At 45.8% G+C, this 14,802-nt stretch overlaps 2 protein-coding genes across 4 annotated transcripts; both read left to right on the forward strand.

The window, feature by feature from the left end:
- Positions 1–1,126: 1,126 nt before the first annotated feature.
- On the forward strand, positions 1,127–13,754 carry LOC147246542 (isoamyl acetate-hydrolyzing esterase 1 homolog). 3 transcript variants are annotated; one of them, XM_086183660.1, is made up of 6 exons: positions 1,127–1,236; positions 1,380–1,432; positions 1,515–1,698; positions 5,198–5,359; positions 5,436–5,557; positions 6,299–13,754. In XM_086183660.1, exons 2-6 carry the CDS (start codon positions 1,400–1,402, stop codon positions 6,473–6,475), a joined length of 678 nt encoding a protein of 225 aa, XP_086039786.1. In that variant the 5' UTR covers positions 1,127–1,236; positions 1,380–1,399; the 3' UTR covers positions 6,476–13,754. The 3 variants fall into 3 exon arrangements, with proteins under 3 accessions (XP_086039786.1, XP_086039784.1, XP_086039785.1); XM_086183658.1 differs by having other exon boundaries at positions 1,133–1,236; positions 1,547–1,698; XM_086183659.1 differs by lacking the exon at positions 1,380–1,432 and having other exon boundaries at positions 1,134–1,236.
- On the forward strand, positions 6,490–14,802 carry LOC147246543 (isoamyl acetate-hydrolyzing esterase 1 homolog). Its single transcript, XM_086183662.1, has 4 exons — positions 6,490–6,589; positions 13,529–13,690; positions 13,767–13,888; positions 14,626–14,802. Exons 1-4 carry the CDS (start codon positions 6,490–6,492, stop codon positions 14,800–14,802), a joined length of 561 nt encoding a protein of 186 aa, XP_086039788.1.

Consider the following 14,802-nt stretch of genomic DNA (forward strand, 5'->3'; position numbering starts at 1 on the left):
GAGTCTTTCAGAGTACACGAAAATTCCCAGGTCGATTTTTTCATTTTATATTTCTGATATACAGTACAAGTATGTATCGTTCTATACAGTTGGGATGCAAATATTCAGTCCGGAGAAGTTTATTTTTCTACGGAATCTTGTGAATGTGATGCCAGATTTTCATCAATAAAGTTGGTTAAAAAATGTATAAAAAAAAAACACTATCGGTCGATTGGACAACAAGCTGGAGTGGTCATCAAACACAGAGGCTGTACACAAGAGAGGGGGCCCGAGCTAAGTGTACATTTTGAGGAGGCTAAGGTCTTTTTTAATGTGTGCAACCAGATGCTGACCACTTTCTACCAGACTGTGGTTGCTAGCACTGTTGTTTGTTTTTTTTTCTATTTTCTTTTGTGTGTTGGGGGGTCGGGCTTGAAGAAAAAGGATGCAAACAAGCTCAACAAGTTGATTAAGAAGGCCCAGTCTGTTGTGGGTGTGAGGCTGGGCACTCTTGGGTAGGTGGCTGAGGACAGAATCAGAACCAAATTCTTTAGGATCATAAACACCACCACCCACCCCCTCCACAAATCTCTGGACAGTCTCATTCAGACACGGACACAGACTCCCCTGCTGTTCAACATAGTGCATCGAGAAGTCCTTCATACCCACCACAATACAACTGTACAACTCCTCTGTCTGTTCCAGTCATCCACCACCATCCACCTGTTCTATTTAAATATATTTGAATATTTTTCAACCTTTTTACACCCACCTTTTAAGTTCACATTATTATTTTTTGTATTCACTATTATGTGTTTATGTATCATGTTTTGTATATATTTCCATATGTATTCATTTATGGACTCCTGTGTCCCTCTGATGTTTGTCCCTACTTGTTGCTGTTTGTGACGTTTTAAATTTTCCGAAGGGGAATAAATGAAGTTACCTGTCTATCTATCTATCTATCTATCTATCTATCTATCTATCTATCTATCTATCTATCTATCTATCTATCTATCTGTCATCCATCTATCTATCTACCGGTATCTATCTGTCTAACTGTCTATCTATCAATCTGAAAAACAGTTGTCCTACTGTTAACGCTTTTATTGTGAAGATATTTTCATCTTCTACTTTCCCAACCGGAAGTTCCGGTCATGCTGTTTTCACCCGGTTTCCAGCGTCTGGTTCATCATGTCCATCTTCAAAACAGTCACTTGGCCGAGAGTAATTTTATTTGGCGACTCCATCACGCAGGTTAGCGCTTTCATGACAAGTAACGTCACAGTAAAAGAACAGTGTCTTATTAGCGCATCTAGTTTGCGTTTGTCGTGCATTTTTATTCAGTTAGCCTCCACAGCTAGCTAGCTCGAATTAAAACAGCGCTGTATTTCTTTCAGTTTTCATTTCAAGCTAATGGATGGGGTTCAGAAATCGCCAGCAAACTAGCAAGGTACTTGTTTCCTGTAACTGTGTAGTATAAGTACTTCAATACTTCCAAATTATACATGTGTGTTTTGTCTCTTGACTTCTAGTTGTATAAAGCGACTGAACCGTTTCTCTCCAGAAAGTGTGACGTAGTGAACAGAGGATTTTCTGGCTACAACTCCAGATGGGGCAGAATTATTCTTCCTCGTCTCATAAACAGTCAAAACTCATTGGACGACAGTATAGCAGCTGTTACCGTCTTCTTTGGAGCCAACGACTGCGCCCTGGAAGGTAAAAGTTCACACTGGATTTCCTCTGTTAGCCACTTTATTTCCTGAAAACAAAAATTCTTCCGAATTTAAAGGAGCACTGCAACCGTTTTTGGAGAAATATCTGCCGTTCTTCTCAGAGACAGACAAGGATATCGATAGACCTGTACCCCTTTCACACTGAAAAACGCTTGTCAACGCAGGTGTTTGGACCCGCGTTTGCTCGGCATTTCGCCATTTGGGCGCATTCAAGCTTCCAGAAGTCCCTGGTCTGAACTCGCACTGTAAGGGCTCCGTGCCTGTGTTTCACATAAACATGCGGCAGAACACCCAGAGGTAAACAAACGACAACATGGACGTCGTCGAGTTGAATGTTAGCGTTGTTGTTGCGTGCATTGCAATGTTGTCTCTTTTTCGAAGCATACAAACTCGGCGCAGATTGGAAAATGTCCGAGCGCGAATGCAGCGAAGAAGGATGGAGTTTTTGGTGAGTCTGGAAAGGAGCTGAAGAAGCCACAGGCGAAGCCTAACAGGCAGCAAAGTGAGAAAATCAGGATGCAACAGGAAGGTCGCGTGAAACCTGAGACGACGCAGGTTGTCTTTTTCACACTGCAGGCGAACCGAGCCGCTAAATACCTGAGTCGCTTGGCGAGTTGGTCGATGTGGGTCGAAATGTCAACACAACCCTTTCAGAGTGCAGAAAAACCCGTGTTGACCCACGTTTTTGGTGCAGTGTGAAAGGGGCAAAGTTGTCCTCTGCATACTTGATATGGGGAGCTAAGGCCCACCCTTAGCTTAGCACAGTGAATGGTGGTGGATGGGAAGTGTTAGCATAGCTCCAACAAACGTCATCAATTACTTTGAAATACTTTTGGCTTTTATTAATATAAATAGGTTTGTAAAGAATTTCGGGCTGGAGAGATATTGTAATTGTGTAATCAGATACTTGGATACGACTGCTACTACCTTCATGACAAAACCAAGTCAAGTCAGTTTTATTTATATAGCACCAAATCACAACAAAAGTTATCTCATGACACTTTACAGGTAGAGCAGGTCCAGTACCACACTCCTTCAATCAATTTACACCCAACAATTCTCCATCAGCAGCACGTCCTGCAACAGCGGCGACAAAAACCTTTCTTTTAACAGGCAGGAACGTCTAGCAGATCCAGGTTCAATGGGGACGGCCTTCTGCTTTGACCGGTTGGGGGGAAAGATAGCAGGAGAGCTGGGCAGAGACAAAGACAGACAATGGAGGAAGACAGATATGCAGAAGGAAAGAGTGGGACAGAGATAAAGAGAGAGAGAAGGGAAGAGACTGATGGACAGATGGGGATATGAGCAGGTGGAGCTACGTGTGGCAGCTTGAGCCTCTTCAGGTCTGCAGCCTCCTCCAGCAGCACCCGAGATCTGGGAAGCAATTGAGTGATTCCTAATAATGTGACCGAGAGGAAGCAGATAAAGGGTGAAGAGGACTGGTCCAAGCACAGAGCCTTGTGGAACACCATAAGTGACTGCAGTGGTTTCCGAGGGTTTATCATTAGCAAGTACAAACTGAGATCAACCTAGTAAATATGACCTGAACCAGTTTAGTGCAGTTCCTTTCATGCCAATGACATGTTCCAGTCTCTGTAGAAGGATGTGGTGATCAATGGTATCAAAAGCTGCACTAAGATCTAATAGGACCAGCACAGAGACCAGTCCCTCATCTGATGCTAGTAGGAGGTCATTGGTAACTCTGACTAGTGCTGTATCTGTGCTATGATGAATCCTGAACCCTGACTGGAAATCCTCTAATAGGCTGTTGCTTTGGAGAAGTCACAGCTGTTTAGCAACTGCTTTCTCCAGAATTTTGGAGAGAAAAGGAAGATTTGATGTTGTTCTGTAGTTGGCCTAAACTTCTGGATCCAGGGTTGCTTTTTTGAGAAGGGGTCTAATTTCTGCAACTTTAAAGGACTGTGGGGCGTAACCAGTTAACAGTGACACATTGATCATGTCTAAGAGAGAGGAGCTAACGAGGGGTTAGCTTAGTTAGGCTTAGTTGGGATGGGGTCTAGAGGACAGGTGGATGGTTGAGAGGAGGAAATGATTGAACTGAGCTCATGAAGGCTCACAGTAGAAAAACTGTCTAAGTGTGCCTCCAAGGCCTCTGAGGCTATAGGTGCCATGTTGTCAGCTGATGGCAGGAGGAGGTGGATTTTCTCTCTAATAAGGACAATTTTGTCATTAAAGAAGTCCATGAAATCTTTGCTGCCCAGGGAAACAGGAATGCTAGGTTCAGTAGAGCTGTGGCTCTCTGTCAGTCTGGCTCCAGGACTGAAGAGGAACCTGGGGTTGTTTTTGTGTTCCTCTATTAGTGCTGAGTAGTCGGCTGCTCTCGCTATACGAAGGGCTTTCTTATAACTTTTAAGGCTGTCTTGCCAGATTATATGACACTCCTCCAGTTTGGAGGAGCGCCATATTCTCTCTAACTTCTGGGGTTTTTGTTTCAGCTCTCTGGTTTCTGAATCGTCCCAAGGTGCTTGTTTCCTTGGATTCATAGATTTCTTTTTTAGTGGGGCAATTGAGTCCAAAGTTGTTCTTAAGGTGCCTGCTGCACTGTCGATGAAATGGTCACTTTGGGAGGGACGAAGGTTGACAACAGTGTCATCTGTAACAATGGGACATGACACTGAACTTAGCGCCAAAGGAATCGCTTCCTTAAATCTAGCTACAGCCTGATCAGACAAACATCTGGAAACCACCGTTTTCCTGAGTGGAGTGTAGTCGATCAGTGTTCATTCAGAAGTGATTAATTGATGGTCTGATAAAAAGCGCCGTCTGTGGAAATACAACAAGATGTTCAGCTTCAATTCCATACGTCAGGACGAGGTGGAGGGTGTGGTTGTGACGGTGAGTCGGTTCATGAACAGACTGATGGAAACCAATTGAGTCTAGAAGAGAGAGAAATGCAGCACCAGACTGTCGTTATCAACATCCTCATGAATACTGAAGTCACCTACAATAATGACTTAATCTGATTTGAGGACTAAACTGGATATAAACGCTTGAGAATTCAGAGTGAGGACCAGGAGGGCGGTACACAACAATAAATAAGAGGCTGGACGAGACAAACCAAGAATCAGGCTTTCAAATGAATTGAAACTTATTTGGGGTTTGGGATTTATGACTAAACGTCTGTCCAAAATGGCAGCAGCTCCACCTCCTCTTACCAGTGCAGTGATTTAGTGCAGCGCCTCTAAACGTCCACCTACTAAACAGAACCATTGGTTTTGTTAGTGAGGATGAGGATGATTGCTGCTGCACAGACAAAACCCTGAAGCGGATCTATTTGATGAGGCATGACAGAGGTACGCTAACACTTACCATCCACTACCATTCAGATGTGCTAAGCTAACTAGTGGTCAGCTGGTATAAATGTGCTCTCCCAAAAAATAGTGTGTGCGTGTTATTTGTGTTAAAAGTGTCATGGTGCGACGTTGTAGCTGATCATTCCTTTTGATGTTCCTGTTGCGTAGATAAGAACCCTCAGCAGCATGTTCCTCTGCAGGAGTACTCCGAGAACCTGAAGGAGATCACCAGGCTTCTGGCTTCTGCCGGAGTATCGGCAGATAAAATCATCTTCATCACCCCTCCTCCTCTCCACGAGCCAGCCTGGGAGAAGGAGTGCGTTCTGAAAGGTTGAGCATGTTCCGTCCTTGTTGGCTCACACATCAACCTGCAGAGATAATTAGAGCTTGTGTACGTGTCTCCCAGGGAGTCCTCTGAATCGCCACAACGCCGTAGCGGGACAGTACGCTCAGGCGTGCGTCCAGGCGGCAGGTCAGTGTGGTGCAGACGTCCTGGACCTGTGGACGCTCATGCAGAAGGATGGACAGGTGGGCTGCTAGAAGGGACAGAAGAGCCGAAGAACAGGCGGGACAGAACGTTCACTTTGTGCGCCTCTAATGAATTCACTCTGATTGAATGCTTGATTTTAGTCAGCAAGTCAGCTTCCTGTGTGCAGAAAAGATGAATGAGCTCCAGTAACTTCTTTGAATGAAACTTCTGGTTTTGTTTTTGATTCTTCAAGGAAACATCGGTGAATAAATGAACCAATCAGCTGATAAAATGATTGGGCCGAGGGAAATGGGAGGGTCAGACATGGAAACTGTTGTTTATAAAACTGTGTTTTAGAAGGAATTTCTACATCGCCAATCAAACTGGAAGATACTAATAAATGAATAGTTATTTTTTTTATTTTACAATTATTCACAATTACAAGAGCAAATGACAAATAAACAGATTAAAAAAAAAAGGTACCCACTGAGATAAAGAATCAAAAACACACACACACACAAAAAAGACTCAAGAGAAGCCATTTCTAATGGACATGAAGTCATTTTGGGACAAAATAAAGAGAGGAAGCTTCCTTGGTGCTCTGAAGAAGAAAAAAAAGACCGTTTCAATAAATGTAAGAAGATACAGGGGAAACAAGTCTCCATACAGATGTAAGAGTGTGTGATGCTCAGTATACTGAAGACCATAAATGGCTGTTCCTCTATTTCATGTGGAAAGAAAGAAATCTCCATATTCAGGACCTGTGCTTTGTCTAAATCCAGCCTGTGGACTCTCTCCAGGACTACACCATCTACCTGTCTGACGGGCTCCACCTCTCTGACAAGGGCAACCAGTTTGTGAGCCAGCACTTGTGGGGTCTGCTGGAGAGACGCGTAGCCCACCTGCCCTTCATCCTGCCTTACTGGGGGGACGTGGACACCAGCAGCCCTGAGACCAGCCTGCTCTGTGACCAGTGAGGAGGGCGAGGACAATGTCTTTGTATGATGGACATGTTGCAGCAGAAATCACTCACCTGAAGTCTGGACTAAGAAGAAGGTTGGCCAGCGAGCTTCAGCGGTTCCATGGCGATGGTAACTGACGCTGCTCTCACCTGCTCAAAAGCAGCTTATAATCAAGAGAGGTTTAACAAATATTAAAGCGCAGCAGATTGACCATTATTTTGTCTGAAAGGTGGTGTCATTCTAACAAAAAATATCGATTGCACAAAGACACGGCAGGTGGAGTCAAAGATCTCTTTGGACTCCTCAGACCAAAGCCCAGATCTCCACTGGTCTGATGTCCATTCCTTGTGTTTCTTGGCCCAAACGAATCTCTCCTGCTTGTTGCTTTTCCTTAGCAGTGGTTTCTTAGCAGCTGTTGGACCACAGAGGCCTGATCGGCTCAGTCTCCTCTGAGTCTCAGTGGGTGTCTAGACGTGTCTGCTACCAGAACCCTGGGTGGCTTTTATCTGAGCTGTAATCTGAGGTGCTGTTAACTTGAGATTCCTGAGGCTGGTGACTCGGGTGAACTGGTCCTCAGCAGCAGAGGAGACTCTTGGTCCTCCTTTCCTGGGGCGGTCCTCATGAGCCCGGTTCGTTGTAGCGCTTGATGGTTTTTGTGACTGCTCTTGGGGACACGTTCAAGCTTTTGTAATTTTCCAAACTGACTGACCTTCAGTTTTTTAACTAGAGATGGACTCTTGTTTTTCTTTACTTAGCTGAGATCGACATCCATCTGTCCGTCTATAGAAAGATATAGATGTGTTTGTGTATAGATATCTAGATATTTATAGCTCGATATAAAGTATATATTCTTGAAGCTTCCACTTAATGATTTTGCATAGCATGCAGCAATGCAGCAGATTCGTCACATGAAGGTAGTTTAATGATGGCGGTCGTCTTAATAATCAGACAAACAAGAGCGCCATCATGAGCCGCCTGCTTCATCTTACCTTCAGTCGGCCTTCTGGACAGAGTAGCAACCACACATAAAAGCAATAAAATCACCTTATTGGGATAGGAGAGGGTTAATTCTACTCTTTACTGGACCAACAGAAAGGTAATAAAGGTAAACCTGTGTGTGTGTGTGTGTGTGTGTGTGTGTCTTTATTCACTATAACATAGGACAATAGGAAATTCACACTGCTAAAACAAATGCAACACAATAAGCAGAAGTTTTATTGTTCCAGTCTTTATTCGAACAACAGGAGATGTAGCCCAGCCCAGCACACAGAACAGAGGGATTTTTTTCCTGGAGCCCATCTTCTAATGTCTGGAGGTCCATGTTGGTCAGGGATGTCAGTGGAGATGCCATCAGGAGCTTCTTAGCAGGCTGTCCTCATGTCCTCCTGAATCCAGCCTGGGCCTGAGTGGAGAAGTTCTTCCCGGTGTCCTTTCACCACTCAGCCTCAGGGTCATAATCCGCGTCCTCCTTGGCAGTGGCAGCGAGGGTGTAAATTCGGCGCTGTAAACCTGTAGCCAGCTGCTCCACATCATAAGGAACACCAGATACTAGGAAGACCTTGACCTCCTGGTCCTCTGCGTCCACGGCAGTAATTCTTACTCTCTTAGTGCCGTCCTTGTCCACCTTCATCTGGGGCCAAAGGGTGGTGTTCAGCAGCACCCGCAGGCTGCCGTTGGCCCTGATCACCAGACGGGACTGTTTTGTTCCACCTGTCCCCACCAGGTCATTTAGCCTCAGGGACCCTGGGCCTTTGTCCACCCATGACTGACCTGACTTATCGAAGACAAACAGTTTGCACTGCATCTGCAAAATGTTGTCTTCTAATTCCTCTCCAGTTTGAATATCAACCTCTTCTAGAGTGCAGGACTTCTGGGCCGTTGACTCCATGAATGCTGCTGCAGACTCCAGCAGAGAGGTTGTGGAAGCAGGGGCAGCTGGAACCTCTGTCTCAGCTTCACTGGAGGACTTGCAGTCTGTGAGACTCTGCCAGCCCCCAGATTTCGCCCAACCATCTGAGCTGTTTGTTGTCAGCTGGTTGTGTGCAGAGAGGTACTCCATGAAATAGTTTGTGCTCTCTGGAGGCACACTGTCATCCGTTGATTCGTCTGTTGATTTTACGTCCATCTTGACTCTGTCGTCAATGCTCTGGCCGAATACAAAAGACACATTGGTCTCCGTCTCTTTTTGGCTTCCATTTGGGTCACCTCTTGGATGAAGGTCCTCAACTGTGGCAGCTGGAACCTCTGTCTCAGCTTCACTGGAGGACTTGCAGTCTGTGAGACTCTGCCAGCCCCCAGATTTCGCCCAACCATCTGAGCTGCTTGTTGTCAGCTGGTTGTGTGCAGAGAGGTACTCCATGAAATAGTTTGTGCTCTCTGGAGGCACACTGTAATCCGTTGATTCCTCTGTTGATTTTACGTCCATCTTGACTCTGTCTTCAATGCTCTGGCCGAATACAAAAGACACATTGGTCTCTGTCTCTTTTCGGCTTCCATCTGGGTCACCTCTTGGATGAAGGTCCTCAGCTGGGGCAGCTGAAACCCCTGTCTCACCTTCACTGGAGGACTTCCAGTTGGTGAGACTCTGCCAGTGCCCAGACGTTGTCCAACAGGAATTGCTTCCATTAATTTCATTGGTGGCAGAGAGGTACTCCATGAAATAGTTGCTGCATGGCAAGCTGTCATCAGTGGACTCCTCTGAGCTGTGATCATACAGCTTGGCTCGGTCTTTGATATTCTGACCGAACACAAACGACTGCTCGGTCTCCTCAACGCTTGGGGCTCCATCCTGGTCACCACTTGAGTTACTGTCCTCCTGGTCACCATCGGTTTGAGTGGCTGTGCGCTCGATGTTGTCGCAGGAGGAAGTTTGAGGCGCCAGCTTGATCACTGAAGGACGGACAACACCGCAGCCCTGCTCCGTCCCTGTCTTCACAAGGCCAGGACCCTCACTTGGAGCCTGGCAGACACTTGGAGGCACTGACACACAATAAGGGAGAGGGGATGAAGAGTGCCTCGCTCTTTTGAGTGGAGGTGTGTGAGCGTCCTCGTCTGAGTCTTCTGACTCATCCCTCTTCCTTCTCCTGGCCAAAGTCCGACATTCAGTCTCCTCATGACACCAGTGAACGTCAGGCTCAGACGACTGGAAGTCACACCAGGGCAGGAAGAGCGAGGTCCTCGCTCTTTTTGCAGGGGGGTAAAATGTTCCCACGTCTTCTGAATCCTCAGAATCCTCTCTTGGTCTTTTTCTGACCACAGTTTGAGCAAAGGTTCCCGTCTCCATGTCGCTGTCACACAGGTTCTGTCTTGGTTTGCAGAAATCCTGTTTTAAATGCTGCTTCGGTGTCTGATGACTCCGTGTGTTCATACGATCTCTGGTGGTGCCGAGTTTCTTTATATGTTTGTAATTCACCCTTTAGATCACACAGATGACAGGTCAACGTGAAACCACAGACATGGCAGAGATCTCAGACAGAACTCTGACACCAACTGAGCTCAGAACTCAGAATTTGGAGATCAAAGCCAGAGATGGAGGTCAGAACTTTGATGTTGAAGTCAGAGAGGCCCCAGTGCGGACACACACACACACACACACACACACACACACACGCACAAACATTATATTCCTGATTTCCTGAAAGATTCTGAAGAGCTCCAGGGACAAAGTTAACTATGGAATGTTTTAACAAACTTCAGACATACCTGGACCTTCTCTGCTTGAGACCATGCCACACTTACCTGTCCTTTTAATGTTGCACAGCAGATTTGTCACTTTGAGTTATGTTTTTGCGCATTCAAGCTTCCAGAAGTCCCTGGTCTGAACTCCCACTGTAAGGGCTCCGTGCCTGTGTTTCACATAAACATGCGGCAGAACACCCAGAGGTAAACAAACGACAACATGGACGTCGTCGAATTGAATGTTAGCGTTGTTGTTGCGTGCATTGCAATGTTGTCTCTTTTTCGAAGCATACAAACTCGGCGTAGATTGGAAAATGTCCGAGCGCGAATGCAGCGAAGAAGGATGGAGATTTTGGTGAGTCTGGAAAGGAGCTGAAGAAGCCACAGGCGAAGCCTAACAGGCAGCAAAGTGAGAAAATCAGGATGCAACAGGAAGGTCGCGTGAAACCTGAGACGACGCAGGTTGTCTTTTTCACACTGCAGGCGAACCGAGCCGCTAAATACCCGAGTCGCTTGGCGAGTTGGTCGATGTGGGTCGAAATGTCAACACAACCCTTTCAGAGTGCAGAAAAACCCGTGTTGACCCACGTTTTTGGTGCAGTGTGAAAGGGGCAAAGTTGTCCTCTGCATACTTGATATGGGGAGCTAAGGCCCACCCTTAGCTTAGCACAGTGAATGGTGGTGGATGGGAAGTGTTAGCATAGCTCCAACAAACGTCATCAATTACTTTGAAATACTTTTGGCTTTTATTAATATAAATAGGTTTGTAAAGAATTTCGGGCTGGAGAGATATTGTAATTGTGTAATCAGATACTTGGATACGACTGCTACTACCTTCATGACAAAACCAAGTCAAGTCAGTTTTATTTATATAGCACCAAATCACAACAAAAGTTATCTCATGACACTTTACAGGTAGAGCAGGTCCAGTACCACACTCCTTCAATCAATTTACACCCAACAATTCTCCATCAGCAGCACGTCCTGCAACAGCGGCGACAAAAACCTTTCTTTTAACAGGCAGGAACGTCTAGCAGATCCAGGTTCAATGGGGACGGCCTTCTGCTTTGACCGGTTGGGGGGAAAGATAGCAGGAGAGCTGGGCAGAGACAAAGACAGACAATGGAGGAAGACAGGTATGCAGAAGGAAAGAGTGGGACAGAGATAAAGAGAGAGAGAAGGGAAGAGACTGATGGACAGATGGGGATATGAGCAGGTGGAGCTACGTGTGGCAGCTTGAGCCTCTTCAGGTCTGCAGCCTCCTCCAGCAGCACCCGAGATCTGGGAAGCAATTGAGTGATTCCTAATAATGTGACCGAGAGGAAGCAGATAAAGGGTGAAGCGGACTGGTCCAAGCACAGAGCCTTGTGGAACACCATAAGTGACTGCAGTGGTTTCCGAGGGTTTATCATTAGCAAGTACAAACTGAGATCAACCTAGTAAATATGACCTGAACCAGTTTAGTGCAGTTCCTTTCATGCCAATGACATGTTCCAGTCTCTGTAGAAGGATGTGGTGATCAGTGGTATCAAAAGCTGCACTAAGATCTAATAGGACCAGCACAGAGACCAGTCCCTCATCTGATGCTAGTAGGAGGTCATTGGTAACTCTGACTAGTGCTGTTTCTGTGCTATGATGAACCCTGAACCCTGACTGGAAATCCTCTAATAGGCTGTTGCTTTGGAGAAGTCACAGCTGTTTAGCAACTGCTTTCTCCAGAATTTTGGAGAGAAAAGGAAGATTTGATGTTGGTCTGTAGTTGGCCTAAACTTCTGGATCCAGGGTTGCTTTTTTGAGAAGGGGTCTAATTTCTGCAACTTTAAAGGATTGTGGGGCGTAACCAGTTAACAGTGACACATTGATCATGTCTAAGAGAGAGGAGCTAACGAGGGGTTAGCTTAGTTAGGCTTAGTTGGGATGGGGTCTAGAGGACAGGTGGATGGTTGAGAGGAGGAAATGATTGAACTGAGCTCATGAAGGCTCACAGTAGAAAAACTGTCTAAGTGTGCCTCCAAGGCCTCTGAGGCTATAGGTGCCATGTTGTCAGCTGATGGCAGGAGGAGGTGGATTTTCTCTCTAATAAGGACAATTTTGTCATTAAAGAAGTCCATGAAATCTTTGCTGCCCAGGGAAACAGGAATGCTTGGTTCAGTAGGGCTGTGGCTCTCTGTCAGTCTGGCTCCAGGACTGAAGAGGAACCCGGGGTTGTTTTTGTGTTCCTCTATTAGTGCTGAGTAGTCGGCTGCTCTCGCTATACGAAGGGCTTTCTTATAACTTTTAAGGCTGTCTTGCCAGATTATATGACACTCCTCCAGTTTGGAGGAGCGCCATATTCTCTCTAACTTCTGGGGTTTTTGTTTCAGCTCTCTGGTTTCTGAATCGTCCCAAGGTGCTTGTTTCCTTGGATTCATAGATTTCTTTTTTAGTGGGGCAATTGAGTCCAAAGTTGTTCTTAAGGTGCCTGCTGCACTGTCGATGAAATGGTCACTTTGGGAGGGACGAAGGTTGACAACAGTGTCATCTGTAACAATGGGACATGACACTGAACTTAGCGCCAAAGGAATCGCTTCCTTAAATCTAGCTACAGCCTGATCAGACAAACATCTGGAAACCACCGTTTTCCTGAGTGGAGTGTAGTCGATCAGTGTTCATTCAGAAGTGATTAATTGATGGTCTGATAAAAAGCGCCGTCTGTGGAAATACAACAAGATATTCAGCTTCAATTCCATACGTCAGGACGAGGTGGAGGGTGTGGTTTGTGACGGTGAGTCGGTTCATGAACAGACTGATGGAAACCAATTGAGTCTAGAAGAGAGAGAAATGCAGCACCAGACTGTCGTTATCAACATCCTCATGAATACTGAAGTCACCTACAATAATGACTTAATCTGATTTGAGGACTAAACTGGATATAAACGCTTGAGAATTCAGAGTGAGGACCAGGAGGGCGGTACACAACAATAAATAAGAGGCTGGACGAGACAAACCAAGAATCAGGCTTTCAAATGAATTGAAACTTATTTGGGGTTTGGGATTTATGACTAAACGTCTGTCCAAAATGGCAGCAGCTCCACCTCCTCTTACCAGTGCAGTGATTTAGTGCAGCGCCTCTAAACATCCACCTACTAAACAGAACCATTGGTTTTGTTAGTGAGGATGAGGATGATGGCTGCTGCACAGACAAAACCCTGAAGCGGATCTATTTGATGAGGCATGACAGAGGTACGCTAACACTTACCATCCACTACCATTCAGATGTGCTAAGCTAACTAGTGGTCAGCTGGTATAAATGTGCTCTCCCAAAAAATAGTGTGTGCGTGTTACTTGTGTTAAAAGTGTCATGGTGCGACGTTGTAGCTGATCATTCCTTTTGATGTTCCTGTTGCGTAGATAAGAACCCTCAGCAGCATGTTCCTCTGCAGGAGTACTCCGAGAACCTGAAGGAGATCACCAGGCTTCTGGCTTCTGCCGGAGTATCGGCAGATAAAATCATCTTCATCACCCCTCCTCCTCTCCACGAGCCAGCCTGGGAGAAGGAGTGCGTTCTGAAAGGTTGAGCATGTTCCGTCCTTGTTGGCTCACACATCAACCTGCAGAGATAATTAGAGCTTGTGTACGTGTCTCCCAGGGAGTCCTCTGAATCGCCACAACGCCGTAGCGGGACAGTACGCTCAGGCGTGCGTCCAGGCGGCAGGTCAGTGTGGTGCAGACGTCCTGGACCTGTGGACGCTCATTCAGAAGGATGGACAGGTGGGCTGCTAGAAGGGACAGAAGAGCCGAAGAACAGGCGGGACAGAACGTTCACTTTGTGCGCCTCTAATGAATTCACTCTGATTGAATGCTTGATTTTAGTCAGCAAGTCAGCTTCCTGTGTGCAGAAAAGATGAATGAGCTCCAGTAACTTCTTTGAATGAAACTTCTGGTTTTGTTTTTGATTCTTCAAGGAAACATCGGTGAATAAATGAACCAATCAGCTGATAAAATGATTGGGCCGAGGGAAATGGGAGGGTCAGACATGGAAACTGTTGTTTATAAAACTGTGTTTTAGAAGGAATTTCTACATCGCCAATCAAACTGGAAGATACTAATAAATGAATAGTTATTTTTTTTATTTTACAATTATTCACAATTACAAGAGCAAATGACAAATAAACAGATTAAAAAAAAAAGGTACCCACTGAGATAAAGAATCAAAAACACACACACACAAAAAAGACTCAAGAGAAGCCATTTCTAATGGACATGAAGTCATTTTGGGACAAAATAAAGAGGAAGCTTCCTTGGTGCTCTGAGGAAGAAAAAAAAGACCGTTTCAATAAATGTAAGAAGATACAGGGGAAACAAGTCTCCATACAGATGTAAGAGTGTGTGATGCTCAGTATACTGAAGACCATAAATGGCTGTTCCTCTATTTCATGTGGAAAGAAAGAAATCTCCATATACAGGACCTGTGCTTTGTCTAAATCCAGCCTGTGGACTCTCTCCAGGACTACACCATCTACCTGTCTGACGGGCTCCACCTCTCTGACAAGGGCAACCAGTTTGTGAGCCAGCACTTATGGGGTCTGCTGGAGAGACGCGTAGCCCACCTGCCCTTCATCCTGCCTTACTGGGGGGACGTGGACACCAGCAGCCCTGAGACCAGCCTGCTCTGTGACCAGTGA

Source organism: Aulostomus chinensis, chromosome 17 (genome assembly GCF_037954235.1).
Source record: "Aulostomus chinensis isolate RoL2024-O1b breed Wild chromosome 17, RoL_Achi_v1.0, whole genome shotgun sequence".
In the NCBI taxonomy this organism is placed as follows: Eukaryota; Metazoa; Chordata; class Actinopteri; order Syngnathiformes; family Aulostomidae; genus Aulostomus; species Aulostomus chinensis.

Bases quoted from the DNA above. Each gene is read 5' to 3' on its own strand.
- LOC147246542 (XM_086183658.1), top strand. From the start codon at position 1,174: ATGTCCATCTTCAAAACAGTCACTTGGCCGAGAGTAATTTTATTTGGC. The intron at 1,699-5,197 runs GTAAAAGTTCAC...CCTGTTGCGTAG, and splicing joins CAACGACTGCGCCCTGGAAG to ATAAGAACCCTCAGCAGCAT. The intron at 5,360-5,435 runs GTTGAGCATGTT...CGTGTCTCCCAG, and splicing joins GAAGGAGTGCGTTCTGAAAG to GGAGTCCTCTGAATCGCCAC.
- LOC147246543 (XM_086183662.1), top strand. From the start codon at position 6,490: ATGTCTTTGTATGATGGACATGTTGCAGCAGAAATCACTCACCTGAAG. The intron at 13,691-13,766 runs GTTGAGCATGTT...CGTGTCTCCCAG, and splicing joins GAAGGAGTGCGTTCTGAAAG to GGAGTCCTCTGAATCGCCAC. The intron at 13,889-14,625 runs GTGGGCTGCTAG...GACTCTCTCCAG, and splicing joins TCATTCAGAAGGATGGACAG to GACTACACCATCTACCTGTC.